General features: G+C 40.8%; 1 protein-coding gene across 1 annotated transcript in view; it reads right to left on the bottom strand.

Moving 5' to 3' along the window:
• LOC122792184 (microtubule-actin cross-linking factor 1-like) overlaps positions 1-22,039 on the bottom strand; it is a gene marked incomplete in the record, with an annotated part of 3,579,694 nt that overhangs the window by 608,181 nt on the left and 2,949,474 nt on the right. The window contains 2 exon segments of the mRNA XM_044059907.1: positions 1,361-1,483; positions 1,770-1,996. Coding sequence (XP_043915842.1) covers positions 1,361-1,483; positions 1,770-1,996 — 350 coding nt within the window.

The raw sequence follows: 22,039 nt of genomic DNA, 5'->3' as shown, positions 1-22,039 counted from the left end.
CTATCACAGCATTTCACTTACTTTAAATAAGTATAAACTGCCTAATACATCTGAATAATAAGTAAAACATCCACTGAGAAATACATGAAAAGAAAGTAAACATGATAATGATAGCAATTATCCCCGAATATATGCCCTAATAAAATAAATGTTTATAAATTTTTAAATATCAGCAGTCGTGGCATGAGCTCTTGAGTGGCAAAGCCTTTCCCTGAAGGTTTCCATTTTTGATCAGCTACCTCCTTGACTAACTTAAAAGTTAACATAACTACATCCATTATCAACATTATTAGGTCTGCTGTTGCTGCTTTAAGGTGCTGTTTCACCATGGTTATCTACTGTTTACTTACTGTAGAATCCTTTTACTACCTACTTCTTGTGTACCTGATTTTTTTGCCCTCCTACTTACTAAAATGACTTCTGCATCCTATGAAGGTTGCTGCTTTCAAATAACTTACTCCTGCTGGTAGCTTCACTACAACTACAGCAAAAAGGAGAACCATGCAGAGCAGGCCAACAATTAGTCTCTGACAACTTAACATTCTAAAATGCACAGCTGAAATACATTTATTAATGCTCACTAACGGCTAAACATGTTTTTCTCTAAATGTACAGCAATACATGCAAAACTGCTGAATTATCTTGGCATCTTTATTTATTTTACATCCACTACAATGACAAAGTTTTGCCATAGCTGTTTCATTAGGACCTATACTAACAGATGCCATTGGGTCACACATACTTGTATCAAGTGTAGTTGTTCAAGTTTCAGCTGTTGTGATATGAACTCTCATTAACACCACATGTATTAACCACTATCCCTGCCACTACATTTCAGGCATTTCCCAAGCCCACCACAAAAAGCTGGAAAGTAAAGCTATTCTAGCTAACTTGGCAAGATTGCGTGTTCTGTAACCTATATTTTTTTACAACAGCTTAAAATGTATAAAAATCTGAAAATGAACTGAAAACACTGAATCAAGAAAAAATGCAAAATTATCCAGCTTACGCATATTTATTTTTGTCATCAAAGAGCCGTATAAGAAGCAAATTCACACTTCAACTCAAGTCTTGTTGCTTTATCTATTTTATCTACTACCTCTAGAAGGTTTGTGACATGGACAAAACGAATATTCCAAATGAATTTTATTAACTAAGATGGGAACTTCGTATCTCCCACTTTCCAGTACATGCTATTCCTTTCAGAAATCCACTCTGTATTATAACAGCCTTTAAGTGGAAAGTCAACAAAGAAAAAGCAATTTAAAAAATAAAACTCTGTCCATCTAAAAAGATCCATTTAATTAGCACATCTGTTTGGCAAAACCAATCAAAAATTCAGAAAGAAGTAACCGATTACCTCATCAATGCTTTTCTTCACTTCTGGCTTTTCTGTTTCACCACAAGCAAAGATAAGGTCAGTTCCCAAGATCCTCACAAATTCCAGTTCTTCGTGAAGGCCATCTGTTTCCTCCTTAATAGCCTAAATACAGAAGAGCTCTGTGTTACTTGGTATGTTGAACACATGGTCAATTAGTGTCCTACTATACTGTTGTGCAAGTCAGAAACTACAAATGAAGATGAACATTTTTTTAAAATGACACTGTGATCTATACTACTACTCAAGTCACTTGAAGGTGGAGCAATATAGTTTTGTGCAATTTTACAGTGCAAGAGAAAGTGTCCAATTAGTACTTCTACCTCTAAGGCAACAACTATCTACTCTGTCTTGTGGTGCCTTGTCCAGTTTTGTACACCTCATTCCTTACCTCTGCTGCCTCCATCTGTTGCTTAATAATGGATGGATCAATGCCTGGTTCCTCCAAGTCCCTGACTATCTCCTGCGTATCGCGAATTGTACTCAGAAGGGCAGTCATGTCATACCAGAATTTTTCAGCCAGCTCCAAAACATCCAGGAGTTTTGTCTCTCTCTCTTCTGCCCGAACTTTGATCTCATCCCAGAAAAATACCATCTGGTCAACCCTCTCTTGTATAGCTAGGGAGAGAAAATGGAAGAAAGGTCTATGACATCAATTTCAAAACAAAGAAAAAATGTAGGACAAAAAGAATGAATGTTTCACCATCATCACGTTTCACACACAAATATTTTATATATATATATACACACACACACACACACACACACACACACACACACACACACACACACACACACACACACAGAGTCTTATCAGATTACAGGACTTAAAGTTATTTCATTTAAGCCTACCGCCCCTTTTTTGCATACTTCCAGTTTAACACCCATAGCTCTTTATGGTGTCCAAACCTTTTTTGTGTCTGGCTTCTTTCACTAAGTGACTTACCAGCTAATAAAAGTCAGTATTAGAATGGGGATGAACTTATAAAAAATTGACATTAAGATTGTTAATCTACAATGTCCTACAGTATAGAAATTAACCACTGTTTGCTACTTATTATTCTTATTTTCATATTTAGGTTCATATTTTCACAACTGAGAGAACTACATGCTGTTGAGAGTTGTTGTTGTGTCTTTCGGCTTTTCCCGGTTAGGGGTTGCCACAGCGGAACTCCGGTCCACTAATTATTGGTAGTTGATTTTTATGTGCCGAGTTACCAGCCCTGATGCACAACCTTCAACGAAGGTATGCCCATTCACGCACGTCTCCACGCAGAAGACACTCTAGCTGAAAATCGAACCGGACAGCATCTTACTATGAGGCGACAACGCTACCACAGCACCACTACCGAGAGTATGGTGTGAAATGCCATGGTGGGAAACCGGAAAATGAACTGTCAATGTCCACTTATGTCATATTACACTGGAGAAATTGCTAGTTGATTATTAGTAATTACGAAGATATTTAATATTTCTATATGTCCTTAATACTTCAAAATACAAGTGACTGATAAACTTTTGCATGACGTCAGATGAAACCTTAGATGCTGAAGAAATTCGCATTGATATCTGCACTGTAAATTGCACATCTTGACAGATATTCAATGTTTAATTGTACAATTAGCAACATAAATATGTTTTCATATTTTTGTAAATACCTCAATAAATGTGCACTTAGGAATTTATGACTGGTTAACAAAAGTGCACTAACAATATATGTCTGTGTTGCTCAGTTTCCAACATATGACAATTTATGAAAGTTTAGTAAAACATATAATTCTGGTTTTGTGTGCATTATAATATATTACAGTATTCGTGGAGGGACTGAATGCACTGACTGCTATCACTGCAAAGAATACTTCATACTGAGAACATTATTATTTCTACGGTTTCAATAGCTTGTATTGCTCATGAAATATCTAATTTATCTTAAGTTTTTAAGTTGAATTTTCAGAAAATGTACTGGAATGCAAGGATGTATGTAGACTACTATAGGTGTGCCATTCCATACCACATTGGTGTTAATTAGTTAAAAGAAATTAATTATTACATGTGAATACACATTAACAGGAAGTCTGCAACATGTAAGGGTTAAAAGAGCTGCCCATAATATACATTCATACAAACATTACTTCAGACATTTTGACTATTTCAGTCTTCACATCTGTCATGGTCATTTCTGTCTGCCCGTTTCTAGCCCATCCACTATAACATACTGAAGGACTACCCACAGTTCTGATGTTGTTAATTCACTATTGCCTCATGGTATGAATGACTACCCCATATCTCTTGTTGTTCATTTGCTACTGCCTCATGGTATGCATAATGACAAAGCTGAACAATAACTCGTAACAGAGGAAACTGGCCAAAATGTGATCCAGCAAATGGGCAAAACATTTCAAAACAATAAGCATATCCACTTGTCATGGTCATTTCTGTCTGCCCGTTTCTAGCCCATCCACTATAACATACTGAAGGACTACCCACAGTTCTGATGTTGTTAATTCACTATTGCCTCATGGTATGAATGACTACCCCATATCTCTTGTTGTTCATTTGCTACTGCCTCATGGTATGCATAATGACAAAGCTGAACAATAACTCGTAACAGAGGAAACTGGCCAAAATGTGATCCAGCAAATGGGCAAAACATTTCAAAACAATAAGCATATCCACTTGTTTACATAATACAGAAATCTCTTCCACGTGTACAGACATAAATTTAGCCAAGCTCCTAACTTGCAAACTTCTAACCACACCAATGCTAAACAGTTCTCCATAAGAGACTAGAAAATCAGGAACAATACTGACTTCTAGAGTGCGAAGAGAAGGATGCAGGACTCTGCCTGGTACTGCAGTAACAAATCTTCTCTGAAAGCCAGTGTTATGGACAACATCCTGAACTCATGTCCAACACCTTAACAGATAAACACTTTCCTATGACAAAACAGATCCAAAACAAAAACTCCATAGTCATTATCAAAAGGGTAAAGACCTCTGAATTTCATTGCCATTCATGACTGATGATTTGGCTTACAAATCGTTCTGCTCTCCTGCTAGGGGGAAGAGTTATCAAGTGAATCTCAATGGAAAACAGCTGGTCCTAAACATTCGTAACTACGAAACACAACTTGCTTTCAAAAACAAAAGTTAACATTAAATATCATTTACAAATATAGAGTGTATATATTAATTTTAGAATGGTGCAAGAGAATAAACATGGATATGGTTAAGTCTTCTGAATATGAGACTGTTAATAAAGAAATAATGTAAATAAACTGAGACAATTTGAAACATCCTATGGTATGGAGCTTTGCACAAGATCTGTTTAGGCAGAGCAATTCCTTTTAATAATAACATTACAATGCTAGACTGTTTTGATGTTATTCCACACATATGTAAAGTTTTGGATACCACAATGGAACCAACTGTATATAGAGTTAACACATTACAGCCACAAACCACAGTTAAGGATAGAGTATTCTTATTTGAAAACAGTATGCCCTATTTTACTGTAAATACAGATATTGTTATGGGTATCTGAAATCTAAGAAAACCTTGAGGAAAAAAATGGATCTGAAGTACCAGCATGTAAGAAAACTATTAAATATGACAAACTACGGACAGAACAATGCAGACTATATATGTATAAAAGAAAATTTGTTACAGACAGAAATAGATTACATTTTACTGTTAAAGATCTTAACAGATGTTGCCAGTGGGCCCCCCCCCCGATCATACTACTGTGAAGGTAAAAATTGCAGATAACAAGAGAATATCAAAGTAGGGAAGGATAGTAATAAACGGACATGTGATGCTTCTCAAGAATCTTTCTTTAAACAAGCCATGAACATATTATAAAATAACCACATGTCTATGTGAAGACTCTATACCAAATCGAAATGTTGATGTATAAAATAGTCAACAGAGTACAGTTCTGTACGTAAATTTAACATAACAGTTGAAGCTTGAACGATCAATGCTGCAGTAACCTTAACTATATGGGGTTATCTTGCCATGGATATAACAGCCGGCCAAATTCCAAAGCTTTCTACACTTTCTACATGCCCAAACCATCAATCAGGTCAAGCTGAGCTGAGTAAAAACACAGGTTTGGGCACCAAACCCTTCAGAAATTTCAAGCCAACAGAGACAGTGAGGCTGTGCCCTGAAAAGGCAATGCCAGGGGCAACAAAAAATTATTATTTACACCCTAGCATAATCGACACACACACAAAAAACAAGGGGGATGGAGAAAAGGAGAGGCTACTGCAGGAGTGATCACTCAAACATCTACTGTTATGGTAAGCTCACTTACATAACTGCAATATGTTCATCACATTGATCACTGCTGCATTAGCCTTAACTATGGGTAAATTCCACTAGCTTACTACATTTTGGAGGTGGAAAGGAAAGGCTCCAGGAGCACCTAGAGAACAGTCCTTGCAAAGCCTGACCTCTAGGCCTAGGCAATTTTATTTTATTTTATTCTATATTTGTTGACCGGGCTAGTCTAGCTGGATACATATCCATTTTCAGTAGAGGCCCGGGGAGAAAAGCTCCAAGCATGAGTAAATTATAACATTCAAACATTCAAAAAATGACTAGTTTCAATTACATAGCAAGACATACTAAGAAAAGTTATTAATTTGTGAACAATGTATGGTTTCATTAGAGTAGGTGTAAGAAAGAATCAAGTATTAGTTCTTTAGTAGGTGTCATGTACAATCAGACAAGAGGTTACAGTATTTGAACATTTGCATTCCCTTGAAAAATAAATCATTAAGTCAGCAAAAAGAAGAGAATGGGAAGGAAAAGATGCAGGTAAAAAAGAGTGGGTTGGTCGTAATTATTCAAGAGTTGTAGGGGGGGATTTGTTCTGGAAGCAGGAGAGGAAAGGGAGAGGAGAAGAAAGAAAAGTATGATTCAATCAGGTTTTGAGCAGGGGCAAAGCCAATGTATTTTTAGGTGATCTCTGAGGTGTTTCTTAAAGATTGGTGTAGATGAGAGAGAAGTGAGTGTACTAGGAAGTTTGTTCCAGATTCTACCCACAACATTAGAAAAGAGTGACTCACCCGCTTTGTTATTAGATAAATTGTTGGCAATAAGTAACTTATTAGAAGAGCGTCGTGTTGTAAGATTTTTATATGGGGAGATCAGATTAGAGAGGATAGGAGTATTAGTAGGATGGTGCAGGATTTTTTGTGCGATCACAAGTTGATTGTAATGTAGTTGGTTTTGTAGTTCTAGCCATCTGAGTTGTTTAAGGTTAAGACAATGGTGGGTTCTATATAGAGAGTCAGTGGCAAATCTGGTTATGTTATTGTAGCTAGTTTCCAGTTTGGTGAGATTATGCTTTGAAAGATTTGTATAAATGGCGGATGCATAGAATAGGGTAGATGTAAGATGAGTCTGGGCAATAGATTTCCTAGCTAGTGGGGTAAGGAAGGGTTTTATTCTATACAGGGAGCCTATTTTTTTATTGACAGATTTAATAGTATTGTTAACATGGGCATCGAAGTTGAGGTTATGGTCAATAGTTACGCCAAGGAGATGAGCAGTAGAATCAGGGGAAATACAGGTTCCATTGTCAGAGGTAATAGTGAAGTGGATCTGTGTTGATTTTTTTGGTGGGAGTAAAAAGTAGTAGTTTAGTTTTTTTGGGGTTAAGAAGGCGGCAGCGTTGGGTGAACCATTTTTCAACTGTGTTGAATACATTTTGTGTAAGGGTCTGGAGAGAGGAAGAAGACTTGGCAGTACAGATAAGAGTAGAGTCATCAGCGTATTGTATACAGGTGGATTGTGGAAAAACAGTATGGAGATCATTAATAAAGATGGAGAAAAGAAGAGGGCCTAGGATAGAACCTTGAGGAACTCCAGTGCTCACTGGGAGGTGTGTGGATAGATTATTGTCCCAGAGTACTGCTTGCTGTCTATTTTCCAGATAAGATTTGAGCCAAAGGATTGCTTGTGGGTCAAGAGATTGGGCTTTTAGCACATTGATAAGTAGGTTGTGATTGACCATGTCAAAGGCTTTAGATAGGTCAATAAATAGAGCAGCTGAGAGAGAGTTATTGTTCCGATTCCTGTTTATGCAATCAATAAAAGTTAGCAGGGCAGAAGTAGTGCTATGAAAGGGCCTAAAACCATGTTGACAATTAGCAAGCAAGTTGTTGTGGAGAAGGTGCTGAAGTAGTTGATGGTGAATACATTTTTCCATAATTTTGGCTAATGGGGAGAGTAGAGCAATTGGTCGGTAGTTGGAGATATCAGTAGATTTACCTCCTTTGTGCAAGGGGATTATATGAGACACTTTACATATGGAGGGGATGTAGCCTTCTGAGATAGATCTGTTTATAAGGATGGAAACAGGGTATGCTATGGCTTTAGCTGCAATTTGAAGGTATTCTGCTGGGAGGCTATCAGCAGAGGGAGTGCAGGGTTTGAGTTTTTGAAGGAGTTTGCAGATAAAGGATGTTGGAACAGGTTGCAAATGTAGGGAGGGAAGTGGACTGTTAGTATGTTGTGAGGGAGTGGGGGTGATGGGTGCTAGTGTTTGAGTTAGAGTTTGAATAGCTTCAATGAAGTAACTGTTAAAAGCATTTGCTATTTGCAGAGGGTTATTACTGGGAATAGAATAGGGGGAAGGAGTTCTAGCATGTCCTGGTTTGAGCAGTTTATTAATACCAGACCAAAACTTTTGAGGATTTTTAAAGTGTGATTGTTGAAGGTGGGAATAGTAGTTTTTTGTCTGAGATTATATTCTTTTTGACAGCATTTCTTACCTGTTTAAAGTAAAGATGGTCTGCAGAGCTTTTAGAGGTTCTCCATTTTGCCCATATTTTGTTTCATAGAAGCATTTTTTCTTTAGTTTGTTTTGTGAGCCAAGGGGCTATTTTGGTTCTAACTCTGGAGGAGCGGAAGGGAGCATGGCTATTTAGAATTTGAAGGAATATAGAATTAAAATAGGAGATTGCTTCATCCAGATTAAGTAGCTTTAGAGATGACCAGTTACAGGCTTTTAGCTCATTAATGAAGTTCTCTACTTGGAAGTGTTTTTTAGAACGATAGGTAACAAAATTGTTATTTTTAGGGCTGTAGTTCTTTTGTTTTGTAATGTAGGTTAAAATGTGATCACTTGATGTCATCTGGGAGAGTTCCTGTTTTGTAGGTATCTGGATGACTATTTATAAGGATCCAGTCAAGAGTAGTTTCTTTATTACTTGGTTTGTGGATTCTAGTAGGGGTGTTTATTATTTGGTTGAAACCAAATAGATTTATGTGGGTGTTAGGGTTGGGGGAATTACATGTAGTCCAGTCTATATTAAAATCACCTAATACAATCGATTCTTGAGGTAAGTGAGTGGAAAGGCTACTAAGAATGTTTTCTAGAGTGCTAAAATTATTTCCTGGAGGGATGTAAGAGCAGATTATATAGATTGATTTAGAGCTATTTATTTGGAGTTTAATAGTAAGGGTCTCGGCATTGGTATTAGAGGGTAGCGATATATCATAGGGTGAAACAAGTAGTTCAGATTTGAATAAGATTGCTAAGCCCCCACCCTTTTTTGATGTACAGTCGCATCTTAGGATATTATACCCAGGTGGGGTTATTTCTACGTCATGAGTAGAAGGTTTTAGCCAAGTTTCTGTAAGACAAAGAATATCAAATGCATAAGCTTGAAGGAGAGCATGCAGTGGACTAATTTTGTTGTTAATGCTACGAATATTAAGTTGTGCTATCCTGAGGGAGTTATCTAATATTATAGAGGAGGTAGCATTATTGAATGATTGATTTTGTAGACTGACATTTAGGGGGGATGGGCCAGGATTTGGATGAATATCTCCACCTGTTAGAATGTTTGTGGATTGTGCCGATGAAATTCTAAAGCTTTTATAGTGCTTGGGTGGGGTTAGCTTGTTGGGGAGGTAAGAAACATGGGTACATCTATGGAACCTAGGAAGCAGATAAGCTGAAGTAGAGGTGATGTTGCTATGACAGAAGCAGTTGGAATGCGTAGTACGGAGTGTTTGCAGATAGGACACGTTGTGATTCAGAGTGTAATGTTCATAAGCAGTGAGTGTGTAAGTTAAAGTTAGAAATATAAATAAGGAAGAAAAGACAAGATAGTTTTTGAGGATAGATCTATGAGAGTAGGCCATTTAAAGTAGAAGGATAAAAAGGTTATATAAAGTTGATAGGTAGCTTAAAATGTAGTTAAAGGGTAGGGTGCGATAACTGTAGTGGTATGGAAGGATAGTCAGAAGAGGTAGAGGGGAGTGGAAGATAAACTAAATAGATGTAAGAGGAGTGGTAATAGTTATTGAGAATGAGTAGAGGTGATGAGGGAGTAAGCTGCGGGGAGAAGTCAGGAGGAGTGGTCTTAGATATTGAGGTAGAGTAGAGATGTTGAGGGGGTAAGATAAGGGCAGGAGTTTATAATTATATGTTGAAGGTGATTGAATGGATAATAAAGTGGGTGTGACTCGATAGGTATAAGGTTAACAGCACTAGGGGTGGGTGGGAATTGGGAGTAGGGGAGCGGAGTGAGCCCATAGGGCGAACGGAGTGGGATAGAGCAAGTAGAGAAGGATACAATCAGTGAGCAGAGCAGCCCAGTTAGAGAAGGTAAGCAGGTGAGTAGCTTAAAGTGGAGCAGGTATAGTTCAAGACAAAGGTGCGGAAGAGGAAGAAATTGCTTACTAGTCTGCTAAGGGTAGAAGGTGGTGGGAGTGCAGGTAAGGAGCAGGGAGTGAGGATTTAGGGGATATCTGGGCAACTGGACAAAGGGTTGAGAAAATAGGAGAGAATAATGTTAAGAGCTAAACTAGTATGAATGGAAAGAGGGTAAGGGTTAAGGCCTGGTTAGGCTGGCATCTAGTGCTCAGAGGTGGTAATACAACAGGTGACTAAGGGCAGACAAATAACAAGTGGGAAGGATAAGGCAGGCGGTAAGGGAAAGAAAATATTAGAAATTACTGGTCTTGGAGAGGAGTCTGGCTGCTAGCGTTCCTGACACAGGGGCCAGTAAATTTAGTACAATTGTAACACAGTTCTGAGAATAGCCATTAACAGGGTCAAGAGATTAACGTACTTTGTAAAATGCTGCTCAAGCAGTAGTAAAGTATAGGGACAGCACAAATGTAGATCCAAGTTGCCAAGGTTTGAGGTAGATGAGGGTATCTTTAATAGCCAGGTAAGTTCCTTAGTTCAGAGTAGTGGATAGTGAGCTAGGAGGGAAGGAAGGTAAGGAGAGAGGGTATTAATATAATGAGGCAATAACAAGTAGCTCTAGTATCAATTAGAGTAGAAATTTCAACAGTTTAACATAAAGAATAGCACTACAAAACTACTAATGTGATCATTAGAATAGTAGTAATTAACAACTGTGAACATTAGACATCTGTACTAATAAGGCTAAGTCAGGACGTTTAGTCTATCAGTAAAGCAATCACTATCATTGAAATATAACACAGGTACAAAGTTTGAATATTCTATGATAGAAGTTTAACAGTAGATATCAGTATAAAGCAGTTAGCAATGGCTAATGTGTTCCAAAAGTTAAAACAACATTTTTATCAATGGAGACGTTAACAGGTCACTAATGACAAGAAAAAGAACAATCCCTAACAGCAGGTTGTAAGAGGTGAGTGGTTAGGGCTAGGCAGGTTCGCAAAAGCACATATCAGCCACTTGGTATATTAATAGTAGGTCCCACAGAGGGTAAGCAAGATACTGCTTAATATCAACTTTTAGGGTTATAGAGTAACTCCCTGGCAATATAAATAATTAAGACTGCTTACATTCCACTGATAGGTGTAACAGTAATGGTTTCCGCTAAGAATGTAGCAAAGGACACCTTTCAATGAACCATCAGGATAATCAACTAGGCTAAGACACTCGACAAGCAGTGCTAGCTAATACAGAGTTAGGGGTAGGCGCACACTAGACAAATTATAAGAAGGTAACGCTCGGTAAATATATAGATAGGCTAAAGGGCGGGATATCATGAAAAATAAAACACAAAAACGGAGTTAAATATTCACTTGTTAGATTTGCGTATAAGATAAATATTCTAAACATGTATAGTACATATCATGCAAAAAGGGAGAGATTTCGAGGGGCATAACAGTATGAATCATTAACCTATAAATGAGTGGACTAGTACATGCACAATGATAGAGCATAGATTCACACTCCAAAGAACTGCGCAACCACAGTCCACGTGGGAGATGGTGCAAACCAAGTAGTCACTAACACTTTTAAAACCTCATAGCCCAGAACCTGAAATTAAACTTAATGTTTCCTACACAGGTTGTACTGAAAAACACATTCCTTATATGGCGATGAGCAAAACAAGTGGTCGCTAAGACTCGTAGTCACAATCGTTTATAAAAACCTTATATCTCAGGTCATTAAATCAAACTTAAATTGTTTTCTGCACAAGTTGTACTAGATACGCGTTCCTTGCAAGGGAACGTACAATACAATTAGTCGCTAGCATTACAAAAGCAGTTAGACTAGGACAACAAATTCACCCAAAATGTATTCTACACAAGGTGTACTGACAACACAAAGCGAGTCGTTCCTAGTATATACCAGTCTCATTCAGCAATGACACAGCAAAAAATCACCATTCACTATAATACATCTTAATAAAGAGCAGTCCTCTAAGAGCGCTTGACCCAATTGGCGGATTCTGCCGTTACAGAGTACTTCTCTTAGTTGTGCCAGGAGAAACTAACAATATTAATAGTGTGCAATAGTGATAACATTAAACGACAGTAAATACAGATAAGACAACACAGTCAATAAATGTACTTACAAGTCAGATAGAGGGTCTGGGTCAGGAGCGCACAGCAGCCGAGTAGAATAGCAGGTAGTAAAGGAAAGGCGCCACAAAGGTCTTCCCTTTATATGCCCTAGGGCAAGATATGAGGTGGGGGGGGAGACAGGGGACAGAGGGGGAAATAGGGGAGGGGCGAGGACACCTATGGGGAGTACACAAGGAATGGGAGGAAGTAGGCGGGTAGCTAGGGAAATCAGTGATACAAGAGAAACGCAATCATGAAGTACTAGCGGTGTCAATAGAGATATCAGAGAGCACAAAACGAATGGCAAGAGTACAGTGGTAAGGGGTAGGTGAGGAAAGATATGAAAAGTACAGTGGAGTAGATTAATGAAATGAATTGAGCTTATAGTTTCTTGTAAACATATGTACACAGAGCCAAGTTGCTGCTTCTAGAATAGTTCTAAAATCCAACCCTTAGCAAAAAGACATAGCTGAAACCAAAGCCCTGGCAGAGTGGGCCTAAACCCTGCCTGGAATAGTTTTGTTGTACTGAGTGTAACAAAAAGTAATAGTCAGACACAACCATTTGGAAATAGTCTGCTTTGACCGTCTGCCCCTTCTTACCTTCAAAAGAAATGAGCAAATGAACCGAAGATGTGAAAAACTTAGATCTGTCAAAATAGTACCATAGTTGTCAGTGGATATCCAAGGTATGGTGCATCCTCTCTCTCTCCCCCATTTTTAGGATCAGGAAACAAAACATGGAGATAGTTTGGCTTAAAGTAAACCTGGATACCACTGTAGGCATAACAGGAGAATTAATTCTCAAAGATACCCTGTCTCTGTGGAAAATGAGATAGGGTTGACTCAAATAAAGAGCTTGCAACTCAGATACTCTTCTTGAAAAGGTCAGAGCAGTTAGAAAAACAGTTTTTAATGTTAAGAAACTCAACTCAGCCAGGTTAGCTGGCTCAAATGGAGCAAGTGTTAACTTCTGTAACACAAAATTAAGATCTCAAGGAGGGGCCACCAGTTTTCTTGAAGGCCCGCTTATGCAAAATCCCTATCAAAAATATTTTGACATGAGAATGCATTGAAAGAAGAGGATCCATGGGTAGAAATGCTGAAAAGACCAATAAATGAACCTTGATGGAGGACTAAGAAAGGCCATAGGATACTAACTCTCACAAATATTGCAAAACCAGAGAACAATTAGCCCCGAATGGGTGTTGGTTATGTTGCTGGCACCAACTAGAAAACCTTTTCTATTTACTTACATATGACATGTATACATGAATACTTGCTGCACATACTCAGTAAACAGCCGCCTAAAGGGAATTAAGACCCTCTCAACCAGACAATCAATTTAACTTGACTGGGGTTGGGGTGTGTCAAACACTCTTTACCTTGTGTGAGTAAATACATTATGTATAGAAGCTTGTGGTAATTGCCCCTGGCTATTGCCAAAAGAAAGATGAACCACTGTTGTCTGGTCAGAAAGGAGTCAACATAGCGATCTTTGGGGGATTCCCTCTGAATCTTCAGAAGCATCCTGGATATCAGTGGAAAGGGTGGAAAAGCACACAGGAACATTCCCGTCCAAGGAAAAGAAAATGCATCTGTCTTCCAGGTCTTCTTTCATGGAGTCATGGAGCAGAATCTTGCCAGTTGATTGTTAACAGAGGAGACAAACAGGTCTACTTGTGAAACTCCCCATAGACAGATCAAATCTTGGAAGACCTTCTGATTCAATTTCCATTCAAAAGGATCTGCTCTGGTCCTGTTTGTATTGTCTGCCACACAATTTTGCTCTGATGGAATGTAGGATGCTTGTAGAGAGAGTGTGCTGTGAAGCTATATCCAAAGCTAACATGGCTAGTCTGCAAAGGGCGCAAAAAAGTACAGTTTTGTACCTACCATAAATGTAGATGTTCGAGTGCTAATACAGCTGCAGTAATCACAGATGGGTTTTCTGCCGTCAGGCGGGTCCTCGGTCGGCCGAATTCCAAAGTCTAGGTCCGGCGTCGGTTGCTGTCGCTTTCTTTCCTGACGTCAGTGAGGCAGGGGTATATAAGACACAGCCGACGCCATTTTCTTCAGTCTTTTCTTGCCCCAGATGTCAGGTGCCCCCAGTAGGAAGGCAATACATAAATTATATTTATATACATGCAATGCAATATAACCAAAAATCAGTAGTTGCAAGCAAATATACCATAGAAGGATAACCCAATCAGGATGTATGAAAAGGGGTTAGGCCCTAGGCCTTTACCAAGAGGGGAAGGAGGGAGGGTAAACTGTACTGCAGCTGTATTAGCACTCGAACATCTACATTTACGGTAGGTACAAAACTGTACTATGTTCATAGTGCATACAGCTGCAGTAATCACAGATGGGTAGAATCCCAAAGCTACGCACAGGGTGGTAGGCACTAGGTGGAACTGGGATGAGCCAGAATGCCCTGCAACACAGCAGTGGCAAAGCCTGCACTAGTTTTGGAATATAAAGGCAGGTGGTAGTGTTTTGTGAAGGTATGCACAGAACTCCAAGTGGCTGCCTCCAAAATATCTTTGGTAGGAACTCCTCTGAGGAAGGTTGTAGAGGTAGCTGTGGCCCTGGTGGAGTGGGATCTGATGCCTGTAGGGACAGATTTTCCATGATAGGAGTAACAAAACCGTATGCAGTGGCCTATCCATTTTGAAATTGTCTGTTTGGTAACTGGCTTCCCCTTGAGCTCCTACAGCATAGGACACAAAAAGTTGTTCTGATTTCCTGAAAGTCTTTGTTCTGTCCAAATAATAACGTAGCTGTCTATGGATGTCCAAGGAATGTAGCAGCCTTTCCCCTTTGTTTTGAGGATTGGGGTAAAAGGTAGGTAAGTGTATGGCTTGATTTAAAGCTACCCTGGATACCACTTTAGGCATAAATGACGGGTTGGTTCGAAGGGCAACCCTGTCCTGATGGAAGATGAGAAAAGGCTGCACAGCCATGAGGGCTTGTATTTCCGAAACCCTACGAGCTGAGGTAATGGCCAGAAGGAAAGCTGTTTTCCAGGACAAATATTGCAAATCTGTTGAGGCAGCTGGTTCAAAGGGAGGCAATGTTAATTTTTCTAGAATGTAATTAAGATCCCAGGCTGGCACTGGTTGTTTCCTTGGTGGTCTTATATTCTTAGCCCCTCTGAGGAACTGTCTTAAGAGTGGGTGAGAGAATAAGGGTGGATCCGTGTTGAATTCTGCAGAAATGGCTGAGGCATGGATTTTTATGGAGGAAAATGAAAGTCCACTGTTCAGCAGCTCAGCTAGATACTGTAATACCTGAGGCAAATTCAGTTTTCTAGGGTCCTGGCCTTTTTTCTCATTCCAAGAGCAAAACCGTTTCCATTTTGCGGAGTAAGCCTTTCTAGTAGATGGCCTTCTGGCCTCCAAAATGACATCCTGCACCTCTTTGGGGAGTAGGGTCTGTTGTGGTGTTAAGGAATTTTCCATGCAGCGAGATTGAGTGTTTTCAGCTGACTGTGAAGAGTTTTGTAGCTGTGCTGAGTCAGCAGAAGAGGCATTAGAGGTAGGGGCCAGGGAGGAGTATGTGTTAGGCTCCTCAGGAGTGGGTACCAATGTTGTCTTGGCCAGTCTGGAGCAATCAGTATCATCTTCAGTCTGTCTGCTCTTGCTTTCAAGAGCACCTTGGGCAGAAGAGGCAGAGGTGGGAAAGCGTAAACTGTCCATGCTGTCCAACTGAATGAAAGGGCGTCCACTCTCCAGGCCTTTGGATGAAAGGTCCTTGAACAAAACTTTTCCAATTGATGATTCCTGTGGGAGGCGAAGAGATCTATGTCTGGCCTCCCCCACGCTTGGGTTATCTTTGTAAACACTTGAGGATGCAACTTCCATTCATGTGGATCTGTCATATTTCTGCTTAGATTGTCTGCCAGCGTGATTTCCAAACCTGGCAAGTACTGTGCTTGAAGTTCGATTTGCCATTCCAGAGCCAAGTTCCAAAGTGTCATGGCTAGTCTGCACAGGGGGCATGAATGTGTTCCTCCTTGTTTGTTTATGTACCACATTACTGTGGTGTTGTCTGTTCTTATCAATAATTGTCCTGGATGCAGGAGGTCCTTGAAAGCTGTAATTGCATTTATCACTGCTAGCATTTCTTTTTGATTGATGTGAAGGTGCTTTTCCTTTTGGGACCATTTGCCCTGAATGCACCTGTCTGTCATGTGCGCCCCCCCAGGCGTAATCTGAGGCATCTGTTGTGATGGCTTGATTTGCTTGAGGCTTGCAGAATGGGAGACCTGTGTCTGACATGCTTGGGCCCACCATAGAAATTCCTTTTGCAAACATGGAATTATTGGTATTATTGTTTCCAAACTGTGGCTGTGTTGAGACCATAGGTTTTTTAGGTACCATTGAAGTTTCCTCATATGCAACTTTGCACATGGGATTAAAAGAATGCAAGATGCCATGAAGCCCACAGCCTGCAGGATTTTCCTTGCAGTAAGCCTGGTACAATTTGCTAGTATTTTGAAGTACTGAGTTAGTTGCCCCTGTTTTTCTGGCGTAAGATAGGCCATCTGGGTGTTTGTGTCCAAGTTGGCACCCATGAAAGTTATTTTCTGAGATGGTGTTAGCCTGGATTTCTCTTTGTTGATTGTGTATCCCAGAGAATTCAGTAACCGTGTTGCATAAGCCAGATGTTCCAGAAGTATGTGCTTGCTGTCCGCTTGGATCAGGCAGTCATCCAAATAAGGGTAAATTTGTATCCCTTGAAGTCTGCAGTAGGCAATTACTGATGCCAGGCATTTTGTGAATACTCTGGGCGCAGTAGATAAGCCAAAGGGCAATGCAGAGAATTGATAGTGGATTGAACCTGCAAGAAATCTGAGGTATCTTCTGCAGCTTTGTCTGATTGGGACATGCAGGTATGCCTCCTTGAGGTCCAATGTTACCAGCCAAAACTCCTTGCCCAGCATGGGAAGAAGTTGTTGTAATGTGAGCATCTTGAATTATGGCACGAGTAAGAATGTGTTTAGGATGGATAAGTCCAAAATGGGTCTCCAGTCGGTTCCTTTCCTTGGTACCAGAAATAGCCTGGAATAAAAACATTGACCTTGTTCGTGAGTAGGTACCTCGAATAGCTTTCATGTCTATGAGCTTTGAAATTTGTAGTTGTGCCTCTGCCCTTTGATTGTGTGGCAGGTTTGGCATGCCTCTCATTTTTGGAAGAGTGTGAAAATGAAATCTGTAGCCTCTGTTTATAACGTCCAGGATCCATTTGTCTGTTGTGACAATATGCCAATTTCTTGTAAATAATGCCAGCTTTCCTCCCAAGGGTGCTGCCAGCTGAGACTTGCTTGGCATGGAAAGGAGGAAGTCATTGGGTTTGTATCCTGTATTGTTGTGCACTGTCTTCGCCACCTCTTGGTGCTGGAGTTTGCCATTGCCTGCCTTTATATGATCCTTGTGATTGTCCTCTGCCCCTTGTGCGCCTGTATCTACCTCTTTGGGGCTTGTCTGTGGCTTGAAAGGACCAGTTTTTAGAAGGCCAATTTCTGCTAAAACGTGGTGGTTGAACCTGTAGAAAAGGTTTGACAGATTGCATAGATTTGGCTTTTTCTTCCATTTTCCATAGTATCTCCTCAGCATTAGTACCAAATAGCACATCCTTTTGTAAAGGAGCATCTAGTTGTTTAGCTTTCACATGATCAGGCAAGATTTGTTCCCTAAGCCATGCATGTCTACGAATGACTGATCCTGTAACAGCAGCTCTACTTGAGGCCTCTAGGACATCATAGCCACATTGTAAGGTGTGTTTACCCACTTGTTCTGCACTATGCATCATATCCTGCAACTCCTTCAAATCTGGTTGTTCAGGTTGAGACATTTTATTTCTTAATTGTGATAACAGAAACTGCTGATATTTAAGCATATGAAACTGACAATTTAAGGCCCTCATGACTAGGGTGGCCGAGGTATATACCTTTTTTCCCCACCTTTCTAAGGATCTTGACTCTCTTTCGGAAGGTAGTGGATTCTTAGCAGTAGAGGCCTTCATTCCCTTGGGGCCTTGAGAAATGGTTTTAGGGTCAGCATTATGGCTTTTGTAAAGAAATTGGTGAGAGTTAGGAACTCTGTAGTACCTATCAGGCTTGACTAGGGCAGGAGGCAGGGAATCCGGATTAAGGCAAGCCTCCGATTAAACATCATCAAGTATGTCCAAGACAGGAAGTATCGCCAGAGGTCTGTGTTGAGGTAACAAAAGAAATTCCCTAAGTCTTTTCTTGGAATCAGAAAAGTCTTGGCCTTCCCAATGGAAGTGTTCCCTCAAGGTGTGCAAGGTTTCCCCAAAAGAAAAATCCTCAGGAGGAGATACAAAAGGAATGGACTGCTCTGCATCAGAATCTTCAAAAGGGGAGTAAGAGTGTTCCTCTACATCAGAATGATCTGAAAAAAATGGAGCCCTGATCAGAAGAGGGAGAATCTTCCTCCACTCTGGGTCTCATGTCTGGAGGAGGTTGGGAACCCCTGATAAGATGAATTAAATCCTCAGCCATTTTAAGCATCTGCTTTTTAGGCATGGGGCCTGGAGATGGGCCCTGTGCAACAGAGGCCTCTTGGGATGCCTGGCTGATTTGGACTTAGTAAAGGCCTTAATGGAAAAGGAAGATGAGGGTCTAAAGACACCATGGGTGGAAGTGGACCTGTCCACATTAGGAGGCTCAACGCTCACAGTGGCTTCGGTGGTTGTAGTCTGGGTATGCGCCGCGGTACCTGCGGTCTCGGTTACAGAAGACACCGCCAAAGAAGTGTCGTCGGTAGTCAGGGACTGCATAGGTGTCTCGCTGAGAACCAGACCACGTGTAGCCGGTTTTGGAGTGGTGTCGGTGGGGACCGCGGACCTCGCGTGTCGGTCCTTGTCCTTGTGTTTTTTGGACAAAACGGTAGTCGGAGTCTCCGACGACATTTTATAATCAAAGGCTTTACCAAAAAAGTGTTGGGCAAACTCCGCTCGACACTTAATAGTGCGTTTATTGAAAGTAGCGCAAAAGCGACAGTCCGAGACGTCGTGGTCTGGGCCTAAACAAGGTATGCAGAGGGAATGGAAATCCTTATGCGGTATTTGCTTCCCACAAGAAATACAATTGTTAACTTTTTCTGACATCGGTCTGAGGCAAGAAAAGTTTCCCCAACGGGGTACTTAGCTTTAATAAAGACTTCAGTTTCCAATTTTTCGTAAATTCAGGAGCTGGCCGACCGGCACTTGGTTCTGCTTCGGGCACCGCGCGGCAAAAAAGACTGAAGAAAATGGCGTCGGCTGTGTCTTATATACTCCTGCCTCACTGATGTCAGGAAAGAAAGCGACAGCAACCAACGCCGGACCTAGACTTTGGAATTCGGCTGACCGAGGACCCGCCTGACGGCAGAAAACCCATCTGTGATTACTGCAGCTGTATGCACGATGAACATCAGGAAACTGTCTGTTCAAAGGGTAGACAAAAAGATCTACCTGTGGAGTACGCCACTGATGGACAATATCCAGAAACATAACTCTGTGACGCATCCATTCTTGAGCCTGTGCACTGGACCTGCTCACAGTCTGTCACTATATTTTGCTCTGAAGGAGTGTGCACAACCTAAAGAGTCACAATAATGGACAGCTATATCCCAAACCTGAAGACCAAGTCTGCAAAGAAGGTAGTACCATGTCCATGCCCCCCCCCCCCTTGCATGCTGCTACACAACATCACTGTGGTACTGTCTGTGAAGATTTTGAGATGTCCTGGAAGTAAGAGGGGAATGAAAAGTCCAAAAAGTTAAAATGACAGCTCTCATCTCCTTTATGTTGACGTGATCTGACCTCTGAAGAAGCCAGAGACCCTAGACCTTGAGGGAACCAAAGGAAGCTCCATATCCCCTGTCTGAGGCATAGGTTCATAGGTGTGTACTAGGCTAATGGCCCTGGTGTTTTTACAAGCCTAGCCCATAGGATTACCCTGGCATCGTGTCACCCAACCTTAGCTCCTAGTGCCTCTGTCGAGTAAAGCCACTGGAGTGATCCCCAGCGTGAATTTTCTATTTCTCATCCACTCATCAAGATTTCTCTTGAAGAGGGCCAGTCAGGTGCTCTGCTTGACATGTATGGGAAGTCTATTCCATAGCATGGGCAGTCTTTGGGTTATGAACCTGTCCCTCAAGCATGTTCTGCTGATTGCGGTAATGAGGCTGAGGTCTCTGGAGCATGTGGTGCAGCGCAATTGGGATTTCTTTAGATGTAGCATTTCTAACACAGCTGGGTCAGACATGGCTTTATAAGTCAAGCAGAGATCGCCTTTATGTAGGCGATATGAGACAGGGAATAGTTGGAGTTTTCATCAGTCTGTCCATATAGGACAAGTGTTTAATGCCTAGGATCCTCTTTGTGAGGTACTTTTGCAGCCTCTCCAGTTGTTGCAGGTGTCAAGTGAGGTACATGTCATATGGGGCATTGTACTCGATCACTGGCCTAATGAGGGAAGAGTAGAGGGAGACAATGACCTCTTTCTTCCTGGATGCAAAACCCTTTGTAATGAGATGTGCCACATAGGACTTTCTGACCACAGTGGCAACGTGGTGGTCAAAAGAGAGGTTGTTGTCAACCTGTGTTCCCAGATCTCTTATAAAGCCTTCTGTGTTCAGTGACTACCATCAATATGGTAATTCAAGGGAACCGGGTTTTTCCCAAAGGGGATGAAGACACATTTTTTTGGCATTGAGCTTAAGGCCATGGTTCTGACACCAGTCATTGGCCTCATTGAGGCCTTTATGCAGGACGTTAACATCACTTGGGGAGTTAATAATAGTTCCCAACTTGCAATCATCTGCAAACTTTGACAGCCAGAGTCCCTTCGTGTTGGCCTGGACTTTAGCGGAGTAGATACCAAACAGGAGAGGACCCAGGACCGAACCCTGCGGGACTCCACTCGTGACTGGTCGGCAGTCTGACTTGGAGTCGGCTACTTTCACACGGTGGGTTCTATCAGTGAGCCAGTTTGAAACCCACCTAGTGATAGAGGGGTTGATGCCTAGCTTATTAAGTTTTTCTATGATTCCTGAATGGGGAATGGTATCAATGATGGAGTTCTGACTGGCAGCAAAGTATTTCTGAGGTATGTACATCCATATATCATCTTTATGTCCCATGCCTTGACCGGGGAGCATACATGTGACATATGTCATCTATAAAACCCTAAGGCTTTGGTATACTGGCCGGATTTTGGGCTACCCTTGGCAGGGAATCCGCTTTGTAAAGAATATGGCAATAGTGATATGGAACGACATTTGGTTCTATCAATCCCTGAGATAGGTTGTGTTGAAGATCAGAGAAGACTAGAGGAGTCTAGTCTGGAGGTTTAATGCCCCATGGAAAGGAGGGATTTCCTCCCACTGCCATATGTAACCTTGATGAATGATCTTCAGAACGCATTTGTCTGAAACTATCTGTTGTCAGAGAGTAAAAGTGGAGATTCAGGCTTTCTGGAAGGGAAAAGGGACTGCGAGGGTGGGAGGGGGAACAAGGTCCCTTAAAAAGTCTTTCTAACTTATTAGACTGTCTTTGGTTTGGGAGGCTCCTGAATTCTTTTTGGAGCCCCACTTTCATTTCTTCTTAAACATTTTTTTACCTGCATTTTGGTTAGATTTTCTTTTTTTTGGCTGAAATCAGAAGAAGTTTTTCTAGCCTCCTGACATTTACACTGGACACAGTCAAAAATAAAACAGAAGAATAACAGAAAAATAGACAGTTTTAGAAAGACTTGCAAACAGAGCAAGAAAAGCCAATATGATATTTTTGACTTGAATGAATACCAATCTAAATAGAGACATGGAACATAAAA

This window comes from Protopterus annectens, chromosome 1.part2 (assembly GCF_019279795.1).
Source record: "Protopterus annectens isolate FY-2018-M chromosome 1.part2, PAN1.0, whole genome shotgun sequence".
Taxonomy (NCBI): domain Eukaryota; kingdom Metazoa; phylum Chordata; order Ceratodontiformes; family Protopteridae; genus Protopterus; species Protopterus annectens.
The sequence above is the reverse complement of the archived record's forward strand: the minus strand, read 5'-3'. Positions and strand labels throughout refer to the sequence as shown.